The sequence below is a fragment of the Triticum dicoccoides genome, chromosome 5A (assembly GCF_002162155.2).
Source record: "Triticum dicoccoides isolate Atlit2015 ecotype Zavitan chromosome 5A, WEW_v2.0, whole genome shotgun sequence".
Taxonomy (NCBI): domain Eukaryota; kingdom Viridiplantae; phylum Streptophyta; class Magnoliopsida; order Poales; family Poaceae; genus Triticum; species Triticum dicoccoides.
Window position 1 is genome coordinate 13,870,676 of NC_041388.1, and position 17,831 is coordinate 13,888,506.

Below are 17,831 nucleotides of genomic sequence, written 5' to 3' on the forward strand. Positions count from 1 at the left end.
ATAAATTCAAGAGGACGCTCGAGGTGGACTCAACGTGTAATATCTGCGGCAACGCGGGGGAGGATGAACATCATGCAGTGATCACGTGCTCAGAGAGCAGGGCCCTCCAAGGGGCCATGAGGAAGGAGTGGACACTACCATCAGAGAAATCTTTCAGAAAGACTGGCTGCAGGTCCTGCTAGACAGAGAACCTGAGGAAATGCGGTCAAAAATCTTACTCCTGTTGTGGAGGTGCTGGCACCTGAGAGATGACATGTTACGACACAACGGCAAAGAATCTATCTTGGGCTCTGTACAATTCCTAAAGAAATACGCCGAGGAATTAGTTACAGCGGCAATGGCTGATAATGTGCCCAGGATTGGAGAGGCCGATAATACATGCTGCATACGGGTACAAAGATCATGCAATGGCTAGCTCATTGCATGATCTTTCCACAAATACCATGTGGAAAGATCATGCAATGAGCTAGCCCATGGAACTCAGAAGAACATGGAACATGGTTACAATTGAGTTCTTTCACCATAACCATTATCCAAGCCATCCAAGAGAAAAGGACTGCATACTTACTACATCTACCCTGGCTAACATGGAAGGAAATTCAGAAATGACAGTGCTCCCCGTTGATGAAACACATAACCACAGGTCGCTCCAGCCACAGCAGCTTTTCACCGTAAACCATCAGCACCTAGACACGATCCGAAGCCATCAAACGCCGGTGGATCCGAACCCGCCCTCGCCCCTGACGGTGGCGTCGAGGTCGTCCACCTCGGCGACGTCCGGCGTGGCGATCCTCTCGACGACCAGCTGCGCGACGCGGTCCCCGGGCTTCACGGCGAAGTCGGCGTCCGAGTGGTTGAAGAGGACGACGCCGACGGGGCCCCGGTAGTCGGCGTCCACCACGCCCGCGCCCACGTCGATCGAGTGCTTCCACGCCAGCCCCGACCGCGGCGCTGCAGCAGCAGGAATTCCGTCGAACACGTTAAGGGCACGGCAGATGCGAGGCGGCGGGGATCGTCAAAGAGGAGGGTGAGGGGAAGGGGCGCGTACCGATGCGCGCGTAGGTGCCGTGCGGGACGGCGACGCTGAGGTCGGTGGCGACGAGCGCCTTGCCGCGCGCCGGCACCACGGCCTCCACCGCGCTGGAGAGGTCGTAGCCGGCCGCCAGCGCGGAGCCGCGGGAGGGCAGCACGGCGTTGGCCGACAGCTTCTTCACCTTGAGCAACAGCGGCGCCAGCGAGGGGGCCGCCGCCGCCTTGGGCTGTTCTTGGACCGGGTCCGCGGCGGCGGTACCGTTGGTGGCGGCCATCGTCGTCACTGCGGCGGTGAGGGTTCTTGATGGGAGGAAGAGGAGGCGGCGGGAGATGGGGTCGGGGTGGGGTGCGAGGTGGAGGGGAGCGCGCCTGGTAAATAGGGGTAGCGGGGAGCGGAGGAGGCGGGAACGGGTGGCGCCAACGCCGAGCATTCCCGCCATTGAGTTTGAGCGGAGGAGACGGGAACGGGTGACCGACTTTGGGCATCTTCAAGATCCCTCAAACCGCCCCTAGGACTTGTCTGGATGCGCGACGCAAACCGGACGCAAACAGAGGGAGGGCTTTGCAGAAGTTTAGACCGCCGTCACGTATAACTCCGACGACAACAACGCTTTTGCTGCAACCACGGACGGTGATGGCCTTGACCGTCTCTGGTGAATGTCGGGAGAGTCCATGGTGTCACGAGGCAGAAGGAGCGCATGACACGGTGATGCGAATCTGTGATGTCGGAGTTTCAACCGGCAATGCCGGGGTGCGGGGGAAGGGGGTATGATGTTGCAACCCATCGCCGGAGATGCTGCAACTGTGTATGCAGGACCATGTGCTGCAACCGGCAATGCCGGGGTGCGGGGGAAGGGGGTATGATGTGGGGGAAGGCCGGCCATGAGCTACATTGGTGCATACAGGACGTTGCGGCCCATCGTCGGAGATGCTGCAACTGTGTATGCTAGGACCTACAACCGCATACGCTGGGGAGTTGCAACCAGCGACATCGAAGCTGCTAGATGCTACAAGAGATGATACTACGAAGGGCATGAGCTGGGGGTGACGTGACGTGACGTGACATGCCGAAGCTAAGGACCACCGCGTGGCATACAATGAACGCGGCAAAGCTACAACCTACACAACAGCAAGTTGGAATTGCGTGCCAGGCGATGCTGCGACGGGGAAGATGGGGATGGTGGCACCATTTTGGCGATGCTAGAACCGACAGTCGGGCACGCTAGGACCGGGCCCCCGCGATGCCGAAACCAACCGTCGGCTATGCTATGACCACGAGACAACATTTGTTGCGACCGAATGAATCGTCCATGGCAATGTGTCAATGTGCGGCGGCGGCGCTTTTGCAGCCATGGAGAACGAACGTCGTGACAATCCATGGTGTCGTGAGGCCGCGGACGGTGAATTGTGGTGTTGTGAATCTGTGATGTAGGAGCTGCAACCGACGATGTCGGGGGTTGGCACGAGGCCAACCATGAACTGCATTGGCGCATACAGGATGCCGCGACCCGTCGTCGGAGATGCTACAACCGTGTACGTCGGGATCTACAACCGAGTAGGTTGGGGAGCTGCAACCAGTTTCGCCGGAGCTAGAAACAAAGGTGTAAGTTTGTACAGCTATGGTAGGTCTGCATACCTGGATGGTCCATTAGGAGAGTGGTTCATTCAAGCGTTGAGCGTGCCAAAAGTAGCATCGACTCAATTCAAAGATCATGCTTGCACGTGTCAGCACGATGAAAGAATCATTTTCAATTGATGGGCGGTAAGATAGTCGAGGGAACTAGTGACAGTTGTAAAAAGTAGAAACAGGAAGGTGAAAAAAAGGAAAAAGATCGCGCCAGGTAGGGGTCGAACCTACGACCTTCCGCTTAGGAAACGGACGCTCTATCCACTGAGCTACAGGCGCTTATTTGCTCTAAGGGATGGTGCAAATATGGTTACTCAGTTAGTCGGACCCGTTGTGCATTTTTATGAAGTAACCAGTGAACATTGTAACAGCTATAACGATTTTTTCCCGTGATATAAAATTTTCGTTTATTTATCTATCTACACGTACACCCGACTGGAAGCATGCTTCTTACGTGACCGCTAACCACCGGCCAAATCAGACTGTCAGGCTTAGCCACCGTTTAACTAAAAAAGAGTTCAGTTGGAGTGCAAATCGAAACAGGAGCAGTAAGCTTGATACAAAGCGGCCAATCTTTTCAAGACATTCCCTGTCAGTCTGATACATTCAGGCTATGTTCGGTTAAACCACTCCTGGAGAGGATTGGGGAGGTTTGGACGGGATTGACGTGGATTTTAGCTTATTGGGGAATGAATCCTTCCCAATCCTCTTCAAAACTCATGCAACCGAACAAGCCCTCAGGGAGATGCTTAATCAGAACAAATACAATGGGTTCAAGTCAAAGCGGATGTTGAGTTGATCTTGCCCAAAGAAGTGTCTGATTCTGTTGTTACGTGCCCGGCGAAGCAAACCGCATGGTCGACCGCGGCACGGCGGATGTATTTTTACTCACCAGGGGAGAAGATTGTGACACCAATATCGTTTGGTCAAAGAGCCGCTGCTTGCAAGTCATTGATGTTTCGGACTCTTGGATGAAATGATGAAATAGGATGTTCAAGTTTCTTGCGGAAATGATCGTATTTTAAATTGACTGATTTGCTGGCGCAAGCTCGAAATAGCAAATCCTTACCGTGATGTTTTGTTTTTCTCCAATATCTTAGGGTTTACTATGGGGTGAAACTAGTACAGAAGAAGACATATTTAAACTTGTAACAATGGACGTTTGACATCCTTATGCGTGAGGTAGGTGAGTATATATATAGCGTAGGACTATGTATAGTAGTATTTGTCAGCTAAGCACACAAATAGTGTTGAGCAAGTCACCCAAGAACCGTTTCCTTGCTTTATCACGCGGGTCAGCGCTGCAAAAATGATGTGACTGTCCTACTACATATTTTTCGTTTCATCTTGCAAAATAAAACAAGATGAAATGGTGAAAACTTCATGAGTTGATTAATTGAAATGTCATCCGCATGAAGAATGGTGAGGATTTCTAAGATTTCAACTTATCCACTAGATATTGATTCCTTATCTGTGTTATAAGTCCTGATCATTGCCAACAGTCTTCATTGCCATTTCGCAAAAATAAAAGTAAAATCTTCACTGCCAATCCCTGATCAACTCATGGAGAAATTTGTATTCCTAGAAGTGGCGGCTCTTAAGCTTGTGTGGCCGAAGAGAAAGGGAAATAGAGAAAGGCTGTTGAGATTCTCTGTGGAGTTAGGGCAACTCTAACCGATCCTCTAAAAATAGAGGAGTAAACCGGCGGAGTAAACCTTAGTGGAGTAAATTTACCCGTTTCTAGCCGACCCCCCAAACTTAGTGGATTAAAAAAATTTGCCATTTGCATCACATATTCAACCACCGAAACACATTTCCTTACTTTTTATGTCTTCATTGTTGATCTGCGGATTCTTGAGCTTCAACACTTCTTTCTTCTTCGATTTTGAAGAAATAGACGTTGCTTCTTTAGTAATCTCATCTCTAATCTCCTCTCTAGTCTCATTTCTAGCCTCAATTCTAACAACGAGTGCACAAACGATGCTGGTGGATCAATGCATTTTTCTTTCTAATACCAAAACTTGCATCCATCCTACACACATAGATGAGCAAACAAGCACATAGATGAGCTACCGAAATTGCGTCGAATCCGGTGAACCACCGATTCAAAACAAGCACATACCCCAACATTTGTGCACTTGAAGAACACCCATCCAGAGTGTTGCAGCGTGGCAGAAACTCGGTAGGGTTCAGGTTGGGGTCAAACCTACGACCTTCTGCTTAGGAAACAGATGCTCTATCCACTGAGCTACAGGTGCTCCTATGCTTAAGAGCATCTCCAACAGACGTGCGCAGGCGCTGCGCACTAATTTTTTTTACAACGTGCACAACTACTGTTTTTGCGCCCGAGTAGACAATTGCTTCACCAGGCGCTGCAAATTTTAGCACGCCGCTGTAGCGCTTTAGCAGGTGCACTAAAATACAACGCGTTGTTTGAAAGATACACATAGTATATTTCAACCAACATAGACATAGTCATATTTCAACCAACATAGCATATTTCAACCAACATAAACATAGTCATATTTCAAACAACATAGCATATTTCAACCAGCATAGTTCATAGCATAGGTAGTAAAAAAACGATACAAAAGCCCGCGGCTAACTACTCATCATCCTCCTCCTCCTCCTCCGACTCGGTGGTGTCCTCCTCCGACTCCGACGTCGAAATGAAGGCGTCAATTCACCGTTCATCGTTGGGGTCCCAAGTCGACGCCTTCCTCGTACGCCTGTCCTCACGATAGGCGGATCACACCGCCCTCCTCTACGCATAGAATTCACGCTCGTTGACGACGTCCATCTCAGCGATGCCGACACGGCGCTCCCATCTCCGGTTGTCGTGACGGTCCTCGTCGGTGACAAGCCGCGGGGGAGGCGCGAGCTCCTGTCCGCTCCCGCGTTGCCACCTCGGGGAAGTTCATCTCCCTATGAGGCCGTCGGAAGGGCCACGCCACTGCGTCGTACATGACGGCGGCCTCATGGGCGGTGTCGAATGTGCCAAGGCCGAGACGCATCTCACCGGACCGGATCTCGGCGGAGAAGGAGCCGGAGGGGCGCGCGCGGACGCCGCGGTAGCCCGAACTTCCCCGGCGGCGTGGTCGCATGGTGGCGCGGCGGCTGCGAGGCAAGAAAGGAGGCGAGAAAGAGCGGCGAAGAGGGCGCGCAAGGACGCCGCGGTAGCCCGAACTTCCCCAGCGGCGTGGCAGCATGGTGGCGCGGCGGTTGCGAGGCGAGAAAGAACGGCGGAGAGGGCGCGTGGCGAGGCAGAGCGGTGGAGAGGGCGCGTGGAGGCGCGCTGAATTTATTGCACGCCCCCCTTTTCCCGTGCGCCCTTTTTTTTGTGCGCCACTTTTTCTCGCGCCCACTCGGTAAAAGCCCATTTTTTCGCGCGCGCTTTTTATTTGGCACGTTTGTTGGAGATGCTCTAATGAATGGTGAAAAATTGTTTATACAATGAGATTATATTTGTGCTTATACAATGAGATTATGTTTGTGCGTTCTTTTGATTGCTTGGAGGTGCTTACCAGATACGCCATGTTGGTTTCTTTGTGCACCTCTAGTTAAATAATTAATGAACTTGATAGTTATAACAATTTTTTTCTGTGATATAGCATTTTCGTTTATTTATCAGCATATACACCGGACTGAAAACTCGCTTCTTAGGTGACGGTTGGAGTAGAATTTTGAGACGGAGGGAGTAGTTCAGTTGGAGTAGAGATCAAAGTTGAAGTTTGATTGGCTTTATTAATTTAAAGTCGGGTTAAGACCTTTCCTTTTAAAAAAAGAAGCCGGAGTTTGATACATTCATGGCGATACATAATCTGAATAAACACAATGGGTCCAAATCAAATCTTGAGTTGAACTGATATTGGCGAAAAGAGATTCCATTTTTACTCACGAAAACAAAATGGGTCCACCAGTACATTTGACCAAAGAGCCGCTGCTTGCAAGTCACCGATGCTTCGGACTCCCAAACGAAACGACGAATAGAACGTCAGAGCCTGCGGGACATCTTCCTCCGGCTCTGGGTCGTGAGATGTTTCAGCCGGCGGGTATTCTGCGTCTGGCGAATCTATTCGGAACAACAAAAATTATTAGCCTAAAGAAGAATGTTAATTGTACACTTCATTGTCTAGTTTTCAAGTTCCTCGTGGAAATGCTTGTTTTTTCAAATTTAATGATTTGTTGGCTCAAGCGCTAAATAGGAAATGCTCACCATGCTGTTTTGTTTTCCTCCAATATCTTACTGTGGGGTGAAACTAGTATAGAAGAAGGAGAATTTAAACTCATAACAAGGGACCTTTGACATCCTTATGCCTGAGGCAGGTGAGTATATATGGTATATATAGTCGTAGGACTATGTATAGTACTTGTCCGCTAAGCACACAAAAAGTGCTGAGCAAGTCATCCAAGAACTGTTTTATCATCTCTTTATCATGCGGTAGGCACTGCAAATATGATGTGATCATGCTACTTCCATTTTTCATTTACTCTTGCTAGATAAAAGAAGATACAAGGATGGCAAAAACTTCATGAATTGATTAGTTGAAATGTCATTCACGTGAAGAATGCTGAGTAGTTCAAAGATGTCCAGTGTATAAATGCTCCCAATTCAAGCAGAAATTTGCAGGGGCAAGGACCTGCCAAGCCCTACCCGTCCCCTCGTTTGCCTCACGATTCATGAACTAGTTGAATCTCGCACGAGAGCACAAGAAGTTTTAAGTTTTAATAGTTAAAACTTACTATTTTGCATTTTTTTTATTTTCTCGCTTGTTTGTGCCAACTTTCGGAGATAAAAAAATTTATGCGATTTTTTCTATTGGTCATAAGCAAAAAAATACATGATTTTATTTGTAACTCGTGCTAAGTTTCAAGACTTAACCTATTTTTAAAATAGTTGTCATAATATATTCAAAATAGATCTTATTTCAAATCGTTGGTCACGAGAACACGAATATGAAAACCGAACTTAATTTAAACTTTTCCTTCAAAAGATATAGAAGTTTGAAAATCGGAAGCCAAAATAAAAAGGCAGCGTGGGGGGCTCGGTGACGTTGGACCTGCTTGCCCCAAATCCGCTCCCCCATTTCAGGCCTTATTCGAGACTTACGATCCACAAATATCAAATGGATCGGCCCAAGAGTCTGGAATACTGGATGAGAACAAATTACGAGTTGGTAGGAGTGGGCTTATTGTATACCTGATTTCATCCCACATGCACAGGTGGCGTGTATTCGTATAAATTATGATATTTGATTTAGATGGGTGTCTTCTATAAGTTCTTTTTCTGTGCTCATAATCCACATTGATGCGATCTCCTCATTGTTTTCCTCCAACATACTTGTGGATCAAACCGAAAATTTTGGATTGAAGAGGCAGAGAATTAGGAAATATAAATCTTCACAAGAGAAGTTCATATGGATACATATACCCCTTTTTAGCTATCTTACAAGACAATAATTTTTTTTTTACCCGCTGACGCCATTTATAAGTTTTTTTTTTGAGACAAGACGCCATTTATAAGTGATACAAAAACGTTTCACACAGGGGAATCCCCACCTGGGCCGGCCCATGTCGTAGGAATCTTCTATACTGTGTGCTGCGCACTGGGAGAAGATATAGCATTCCTATGTGGGCCGGCCCATGTCCGGGCGGCATGTTCTTCAAATTTCTTTTTTTGTTTTTGTCTTCGTTTTTTCTACTTTAAACAATTTGGAACTTAAAAAAAATAGATTTTTTTAAAAATGAAAATTTTAAATAAAATGCTTAATAATTCATAATGTTTTGTGGATTCAGCAACCGTTTGTGATTTAAAAAAAATTCACATATTCAAAAAATATTCGCAATTTTGAAAAAAATGCTAGGGAAATTAACAACGTTCATGTTTTTTTTAGAAAAGTTCGTATATTGATAACTGTTAATAAAATTGAACAAAATTTCGCCAATTCAAAAAATGTTCCTGAACTGAAAAATATCCTAATAATTCAAAAACTGTTCGTGACTTACAAAATATTTTATTGATTCAAAAAAAATGATCATGTATTTTAAAAATTGTACAATAAATCAAAAAATGTTCGTGAATTTCAAAATAATTCCATCTAATTTTTTTCCAAAAAAAATGTACATCGATTCTTGAAATGTTCGCCTATTCAGGAAAAATGTTCACAAATTTTAAAAATGTTTGCAAATAGTATAAAATATTCATGAATTCAAAAAATGTTCCTGATTTTAGAAAATATTCAAAAATCTGTAAAATTATTCACAAATTTGAAAAATGTTCATGATTTCAGATATGTTCACGAGTTTGAAAACATGTTCATGATTTTCAAAAATTGTTCACGATTTCACGAAAGTGAGAGTGATAGTGTATCTCGGTGATGCGACAAAATGTGGTCATGGCTTTTGGATACTATGATTTTTTTCTTCCATTGCAACACACGAGCCGTTTTGCTAGTGTAAATAAGATATGTATGGAAATTAATCCAGAATATGTGTCTCATGCCTCGCCCTTCGCCGGAGAGGACCCTTTGATCTATCACTCCGGTCCGTGGAGCGTTGATCCTGTCGTCGAGCAGCATAAGCTGAGAGCGTTGACAACACCGTTATGTGTAAAAGGTAGGAGACAACCGAGACCGCCCCTAAGTTGGGACCTAGAACACAATGATACAACGCAAATAAAGAATTGACATTGCAATATTTTTCCCAACCATTCACCATACGATTTATGGCGATGATCTCAAGCTTGCACTTGCAATGCGCAGCACTCGCAATCAGGTTGCTGCAATCACATCCAAAACGACACACACACCTTGATGAAGAAGTATACGTGGAGGATCCTCCAGGAATCAACAACAAATTATACACGATGTCTCCAATCTTTTGCCAAAAACATAAAGCAACAATAAAAACTCCTCGACAAAAATGTACAACATAACTCGGCACGGGAAGATATCCCGGCTTGCTAGTTTTTGTTCGAGAACCAAACATGGTGTTGAGTCTCCAAATCAATCTCCCCGCTAACAGAACAGACAAGGTCAAAATCTAGCCCTCGCGTCTCTCCGCAGTAGCGAGTTGGGGGGTGGCTAGGGTTTCCCTCGTCGCGACCTTCCCCTCCCCCTTTTTCCTTGCTGCGACCCGATACAGTCGCTGGTGATGGTGGCGGCGGGGATCTCATTGCTCCGGCTCCTCACCAAGGACAATGGATCCCGGGGCGGCGGCCCTTGCTGGCGTGGCGGCGGCGTCTTCCAGCATGCAGTGTCCACGGGTGGTGGCTGGCCGAAATCTCGACCTCGTGGGGTGAGGTGATGAGAGGAGTTGGTTGTTGCGCGGTGATACGTCCCCAATGCCTCTATACTTTTTTTATTGTAAATGCTAATTGTGTTATTTTATATTATTTTTCTAAACTAACTTATTATTTTTAGTGTCCAGTGTCAGTTCTTATTCTTTTAGTTTCTTTGTAAAAAATCCTCAATTTGGCTGATGGCAGAGTTGAAAAGAGAAAAGGGGACCGAGCCAGCAGCTGGGAGTTCGGTTGTCTAGCTGGCTCACATACGCCGACAACATCACGTAGTCTTGGCTGCGGTCAATGCCGGAAAGAGCTCATGGGTCCTTGGCCTCCTTTGGCAATCCAATCAAGCTCAGAATAGCGCAGTACTCCCTCTGTAAACTAATATAAGAGCATTTAAATTATTAAAATAGTGATCTAAATGCTCTTATATTAATTTACGAAGGGAGTACAATGCAATGTAAGAAACTGTTGACCGTGTCCATGACAGGTCCATCGGCTGCCAAGCACCGTGATCTTCCGCCTATCACCAGCCTCTCCGACCGTCCCTACTGCAGCAAATCCGCCGCGTCATGCTCGGTCGCATTACAGGCAGCGACGAACAGTTCTTCTTCCTTGCTCTCTGTTGTATTTCAAGTTAAGTTCCTCTCGGAAATGATTGTATTTTAAATAATGCATGGATTTCTTGGGGCAGCTCAAAAAGTAGTATGTGCTTACCATGATGTTTTGTATTCCTCCACTATTTCAAATTGCCTTAATGGACTTTTGACACCCTTATTCACAAGGTATGTCATATACTCCCTCCGTACCTAAATATATGTCCTTTTAGAGATTTTAATATGAACTACATACAGATGTATATAGACATAATTTAGAGTGTAGATTCACTCATTTTGCTCCGTATATAGTCCATATTGAAATCTCTAAAAAGACTTACATTTAGGAACAGAGGAAGTAGCATGTATAGTTTTTTTTTCTCAGCTAAGCATGCAAATAGTGTTGAACAAGTCAACCAAAAACTGCTTTATCATATATCATTGAACGGCACACTGCACACATCATGTGACTCCCTCGCCGTGCTCCATCAACCCTGACCTCTCCGGCGACCACGCTCACTCCTCCGACGATGGCAACCTTCCCGTTCGATCCTACCCCGTTCATTCCACCAAACCACCAGCGCATTGATGTTGAAGGGAGACCTGCTAGGGTTCAAGTGGTGGCAGGCGCAGCTGCTCCTACCCATGAAAACTGGGCGATTGCGACCATCGTTCCGATGCCAGATCTTCAGGTGACTTTCAACACTATCCGAGAGGTGCTAGCTGATTTTCTCACTGGGGCTATGCATATGGGTTTCTCTGAAATCAGTCCATGTCCTTTCGGTCAAGCATATGTTAGAATGGATAGTACCTTTGATCGCGATGATTTAGTGCTCAACAGCCCACATGCCTTCACAGATGTTCATGTCATCTTCCAAAAGCATAATGAGGGCTTGAACTGGAGGAGATTGGTGATGAATAGAGAAGTTTGGTTATTGCTATGTGGTTTTCCTTTAGACAGAAAATGTATGCATGAGGTGGCCAATGCAGTCAGAGGTTTTGGCAGACTGATTGAGTGGGATAGGAACAAGAGTACTAGAGCGAATCTGATGGTCAAAGTGAGAGTGGGGGAACTGAGGCACGTCCCTACAAGTATTGTGATTGGGGAAGGTGATGATTTCCAGTCCGGCTCTCATATTGTTCCTGTGGCTATCCTGCATCAAAGAATTTTAGGTGCAGAACCGCCAGATGAGGACCCAATCCCTCCCAATGGTAATCCTCACCCAGTTCCTCAATAGCCACATTTTCATGCTAACCAACACAATCATTTCCTGGGTCCTTTGCAACACCATGAACATGATGATGTTCATCTGCCAGATCTGAATCAAGATGCAGATCATCCCAACTTGAACTTAGCTTTACAGCAGCCTGAAAATGCAGACTGGGACCAAGAAGAAGAGGAACAGGAGATGCCTGGTTGGGGACACCGGGCTCTACCTTAGTCAAATCCTCTTATTGATCAAGAACTTCACCAGGGAGAATTTTTAGAGCTACAAGACTTGATGGAACCTATGTAAGAGATTGAACAGGTGCCTTTGCCAGATATGGTTAATAACAGTGAGCTTACTCTGTCACTGGTTGGCTCACATAATTCTGCTCCTTCTGCTGAGTCAGCCAATGGGCCTGCTGTTGTCCCTGATGCTCTTCTCTTGCTTGATCTGAATATGGCCCAACCTGTGCAACCGTTGCCTCCACAAGAACCACCTGTGGTGCAGAACTTACCAGTCCAACAACCAGATGATCCTCAAGATGCTCTGCCATATGAAAATTTCACTGACAGCAATTTGGATGCTATTCTGATGCAACACAACACTTATGATAATTATCATTCTGAGGATCCAATGTACCAGGAGTTCATGGTTTCTGCAAGGCCACTCACTCCACACCCACCACAGGAGCCCAACATGGCTCAATTTTAGCAGCATTCTCAGACTTTGATGGCTTCTGTTACTGAAACTGTAATTTCTATGGACATTCAGGGCAACAATGATACTCTCAAAGACTCCTCTGCTCCAGTGCAACTGACAACATATGATTCTAATGTGTTTCAAGCTAAGGAAATTGGTGAGTCTTCTCTCTCCAGTTTGTCTGCTCCACTTGGTTTCCCAGTTCCTATTTACAAAGAGCATGAACAGAATTCTTTGGTGGGCTTTGTCCACCTACCATATGATGCAGACCCTGTGATCATGGGGAAGGGGGTAGTTCCTACCGCTATTCAGAAAGAGGCAGTCTCAGATGAAGCTATCCTGGGAAAGGAAGGGGCACATATTTGGAAAACCCACTTTGCTCCCACTTCTGACAGCAAACAGGTAATCCAAGTACCCTTTGAGTGGGTTAATTTCCTTTCGGTGGCTCTATTATCACGAGATAAGTTTGACTGGGTAAAGGAATTCATTACTTCTCAAGTCTGGAGTTATATTCTTCAAGGAACTGAACCTCAACGCTGCAAATCTTTTGCTATACCTGAAAAATATCTTTCTTGTTCCTTTGAACTATGTGTTGATTCATCTGATAACTCTCAGGAAGTTGATCAGGAAAATGTAAGCACCCCATCCCACAGTGTCAAGGACAACCATGGACCTACTGCCTCTTCTACTTCTGCCATCCACAAGAACAGAAAGAGGAAAGATAAACTGCCTCTGGTGGAAACAGAGGTAAGGAGGAGCTTTAGATTACAGGAACTTAACAAGGGTTTTAAAAAATCAGTATGCAAGGATAAGAATTGTCTGCCCTGTACCTCTTTGCCCCCACCTATTCCAACTAGAGTTGTTAAAAATCTCAAGTCTTCTTTTTGTAAGGTGAATATGCAAGACACTGCTGAAGAGAAAATCAGAAATGGGGGCAAGAAGCTCAAGACCACTGCAATGAAGGCTGGATCCAAGGACAACTAATCCAAGGAGGCAGCTTAGTTTTACTCCTTTACGTTCTATGTTGAACAGTGAACCTTTTGTAAAAATGATCTCTAGTTTGCTATGTAAGCGGATGGTTAAAGTTGTGGACTCAGTTTCATCTAGTGCTACTTGTAACAGACTGGTTATGTGTTCAGTATTCAAGACTCCGTTTCTGCTATGGCCAAAACCTGGAATGTTTTAAATTGGAATATCAGAGGTATTAATGACAGTAAGAAATGGTTAGCCCTGTCAAATAAAATTCCAGAATCTGCTTGTGATATTCTTTGCCTTCAAGAGACGAAGAAAGATCATTTTGACAGTCATTTCCTCAAGAATTTTTGCCATAAGAAGTTGAATAAATTTGATTTCATACCTTCAATAGGTGCCTCAGGAGGCCTATTGGTTGTATGGAATGAGCAAGTGTTTGAGGGCCTCACCATTCACAAAAATGAATTCTCTATCTCTATTGATTTCACCTCAAAACATTCAGGAGAACATATCCTGCTCACTAATGTCTATGGCCCCTGCCAAAATCCAGCTAGATCTGATTTTCTCAATTGGTTCCAAGATTTGCAAATTGAGGATGATGTTAATTAGCTTGTGTTGGGGGACTTCAATTATGTCATATATCCACATAACAGAAATAGAAGTGGGGGCAACATACAAGATATGTACTCTTTCAATGAAGCCATTAACAAATTAGCCCTGATTGAAATTCCACTCAAAGGCAGAAATTTTACTTGGAGCAACATGCAAGATGCACCTCTTCTTGAGAGAATTGATTGGTGTTTTACCTCTGAGTTATGGACTCTAGCTTATCCTAATACCATGGCTATTCCACTTGCTAGAACAACATCTGATCATGTTCCTATTGTCATTAAAATTGGTACTTCCATTCCCAAATCAAAGATCTTCAGATTTGAGAATTTCTGGCTTCAACATCCACAGTTCAAAGAGGTAGTTAACAACATCTGGGAGCAACAAGTGTCTGAAACTGATAGTGCCAAGACCATTTCTGCTAAATTCAAGAGACCGAGAAAGGGACTGAAAATCTGGTCTAAAAGCTGCTCAAACCTAAAGCTCTCCATTCCCAACTGTAATGAAGTCATTCTTATGTATGATCATATTGAAGAATGGAGACAACTATCAGTTGAAGAACACAATGGTAGATTTATTCTTATAAAACACATTGAATCTCTTCTTCATATGCAAAATATCTATTGGAAACAGAGAGCCACTATCAGGAATATTAAGTTTGGTGAAGCTAATACTAAATTCTTCCAGGCCAAGGCTACTATTAAGCACAGAAGCAACCACATTACCATGCTGAAAGATGAGAATGGCATTGAACATCAAGATCATCACACTAAAGAAGCCATCCTCTTTAAAGCCTTTAAAGATAGGCTTGGGACTACCCAATCCACTGATAATCCACTTTTTTGGAATCTTTGATCGATGCTAATGTGGATTTACAGTCTTTAGAGGCCCCTTTCACTAAAGAAGGAATTGATAAAGTGATCTCACAGATGCCTGGTGACAAGTCTCGAGGACCAGATGGTTTCAATGCTGCTTTTCTGAAATCTTGTTGGGAAATTATTGCACCTGACTTCTACAAACTGATTGCCGATTTCCATGAGGGTAACATCAACATGCAAAGCATCAACTACTCATTCATCACCCTCATCCCTAAAAAAGACTCAGCTGTTGTTCCAAGTGATTTCAGACCCATCTCACTGCTGAATTGTACACTCAAAATTATCACAAAGATGCTTGCAAATAGACTTCACAAAGTCATCCTATCTATGGTGCATGAGAATCAATATGGTTTCTTAAATGACAGAAGCATTCAGGTCTGCCTAGCTTGGGCATTTGAATATCTCCATCAGTGCCACCACTCTAGGAAGGAGATTATCCTACCTAAGCTGGATTTTGAGAAAGCTTTTGATATGTTAAGTCATGATACCATTTTCAAGATACTGCAAGCTAAAGGCTTTGGGCAAAAGTGGATTCAGTGGATTAAAATGATTTATAGCACTGGATATTCATCAGTAATACTTAATGGAGTTCCTGGCATACAATTTTTGTGCAAAAAAGGAGTCAAACAAGGAGATCCCCTCTCCCCTCTGATTTTTGTACTGGCTGCAGATATCTTGCAATCTATGTTGAATGAAGCTATGCAAGCTGGCATGATAGAGGCTCCCATTGTACATCACTCGTGCACTGATTTCCCAGTTATCCAATATGCTGATGACACCATCTTAGTCATTCATGCAGAAGAGAGACAAATTATGCACATTAAAAATCTGCTCCTGCACTTTGCTGGCTTCACTGGCTCAGAGTGAACTATTCCAAATCTACTATGATTGCTATGAACACACCTGAGGAGAAAATTAACAGGTTGTCCAACTTGATGGGATGTCAGGTTGGCACTTTGCCTCTCACTTATCTTGGTCTGCCATTAAGTACTTCCAAGCCCAAGGTAGAAGATTTTACCCCCATGCTCTATAGAATTGAGAAGAGACTTCTGGGTTGCTCCACACTCCTATCATTTGGAGATAAATTGGTTTTGGTTAAATCAGTTTTTGCAAGCATGCCCATCTACTTCATGAGTTCTCTGTCTATTCCAAAAACTGTTCTCACCCACATCAACAAACTCCTGAGACATTGTCTATGGAAGAAATATGGGAGTACAGAACAGGGGCCTGCATTAATTTCTTGGAAAAAGGTGTGTCAGCCAAAAGAGCATGGAGGTTTAGGTGTTCTGGAGATTCAAACACATAACCAGGCTCTTCTGATGAAACCTCAATAAGGAGAACATACCATGGGTCAAGATTGTCTGGGAGGCATACTACAGCAACAGTCAGCCGGGTGAAAGACTGCTAGGCTCTTTCTGGTGGAAGGATATTCTCAAACTGTTTCCAAAATACAAGCAATTTTATCAATGCAAGGCTGGTTCAGGGGATACAATCCGATTCTGGCATGATTGATGGAGGCAAACTAGACTAAAGGACAAATTCCCTGAGTTATTTTCCTTCACCACTTAAGTAAACATCTCCCTTCAGCAGGTGATTGCTCAACACTCTTTTGAAGATATGTTCTATAGACCATTGTCTAGCCAGGCATACGATCAGTTTATTCAACTGCAAAATATTCTTGCTGAGCTCCAAGTGCAAGATCAACCTGACAAGTGGTCATTGAAAGTAAACACTCCCAAGTTCTCAGCCATTCAAACATACAATTCCATCAAGGGCCCATCTAGGAGCCATCACCTCTTCAAGCTGTTATGGAAGAGTTCAAACAGGCTTACTCACAAAATTTTCTTCTGGCTGCTACTTCATGATAGAGTCAATACCAGAAACCTCCTGAAGAGGAAAAAGATGCCTCTCCAGTCCTACAATTGTGCTCTTTGTGCTGAAAATACGGAGGAAACCCTGTCTCACCTTTTCTGGGACTGCAATTTTGCCATGCATTGTTGGAACAAATTAGTCCCGCAAAGAAATAGAGGCATCTCAAGTTTTGATGAATGCTGTTTATTGGCTGAACACTTCTCCAGAGACATAGCTTTTGACATCATTGTGGCAGCAAGCTGGAGTATCTGGCTCATTCGAAATGACAAAATCTTCCGCCAAGCACCAGCTCACATAGGGGGATGGAAATACTATCTCCAAGAAAGCTTGAAAGCAACATCGATCAGAGCAAGATCAGATCTTGCACAACAAATTAAGGACTGGTCTGAACAGCATTTGGTATAATTTTCATCATGTTACCCAAACAAGGAATTGGTTGATTTAGTACCCTTTTTGTATTTTTCTTTTGTATTGTAAATATTTATTATTAATATAAAATTACCGTAGAACATTCTTTTCTACAGTCTTCTCTTTCAAAAAACATCATGTGACCATCCTACTTCGTTTTGTGTTTGCTCTTGAAGAAAGAAAAATAAAGAAGAACGGTGAAAACTTCATGAAGTGAGTAGTTGAATGTCAATTGCATTATGAGAAGTTCAAAGGACGTCTATTCTGGGAGAGACAAAACAGTTGACTGACCATTGTTTTTAGCTCTGGAAACTAGACTGAATAATAACAGAACATGCGTGAACAAACACTGACCCTGCTAGCCGTGGCAGTTAAGAATATATAAATTTGATCACATACAAGGCTATTCTCGTATCTGTATCTGTATCTTTACCTACTAATTTTTATCTTTACCTACTGATAAAACACACATCGCTTCCGCCGGGTTCATCGTCATCTAAATTACCCTTGAAGTTAGCAAAAATTACCCACCCATGCCACCCGTAAGTGGCAAAAATGATTCGCTTTTCCAAAACAAAAAAGAGCGTCAATAATATCCTTTGTTTTAACCATACGTGCAAACAAGCTGTACTACGGGTCTTTTGT

General features: G+C 44.3%; 1 protein-coding gene and 1 non-coding gene across 2 annotated transcripts; both read right to left on the minus strand.

The window, feature by feature from the left end:
* Positions 1 to 386: 386 nt before the first annotated feature.
* On the minus strand, positions 387 to 1,503 carry LOC119296821 (deoxyuridine 5'-triphosphate nucleotidohydrolase-like). The gene is made up of 2 exons (XM_037574879.1): positions 1,049 to 1,503; positions 387 to 951 (listed from the first exon to the last, which is right to left on the minus strand). The coding sequence occupies exons 1-2, from the start codon at positions 1,470 to 1,472 to the stop codon at positions 707 to 709; spliced, it is 669 nt and encodes a 222-aa protein (XP_037430776.1). The 5' UTR covers positions 1,473 to 1,503; the 3' UTR covers positions 387 to 706.
* A 1,362-nt stretch (positions 1,504 to 2,865) lies between these two features.
* TRNAR-CCU lies at positions 2,866 to 2,938 on the minus strand. The gene has a single exon. It is a non-coding gene; the product is annotated as a tRNA-Arg (tRNA).
* Positions 2,939 to 17,831: the final 14,893 nt, after the last annotated feature.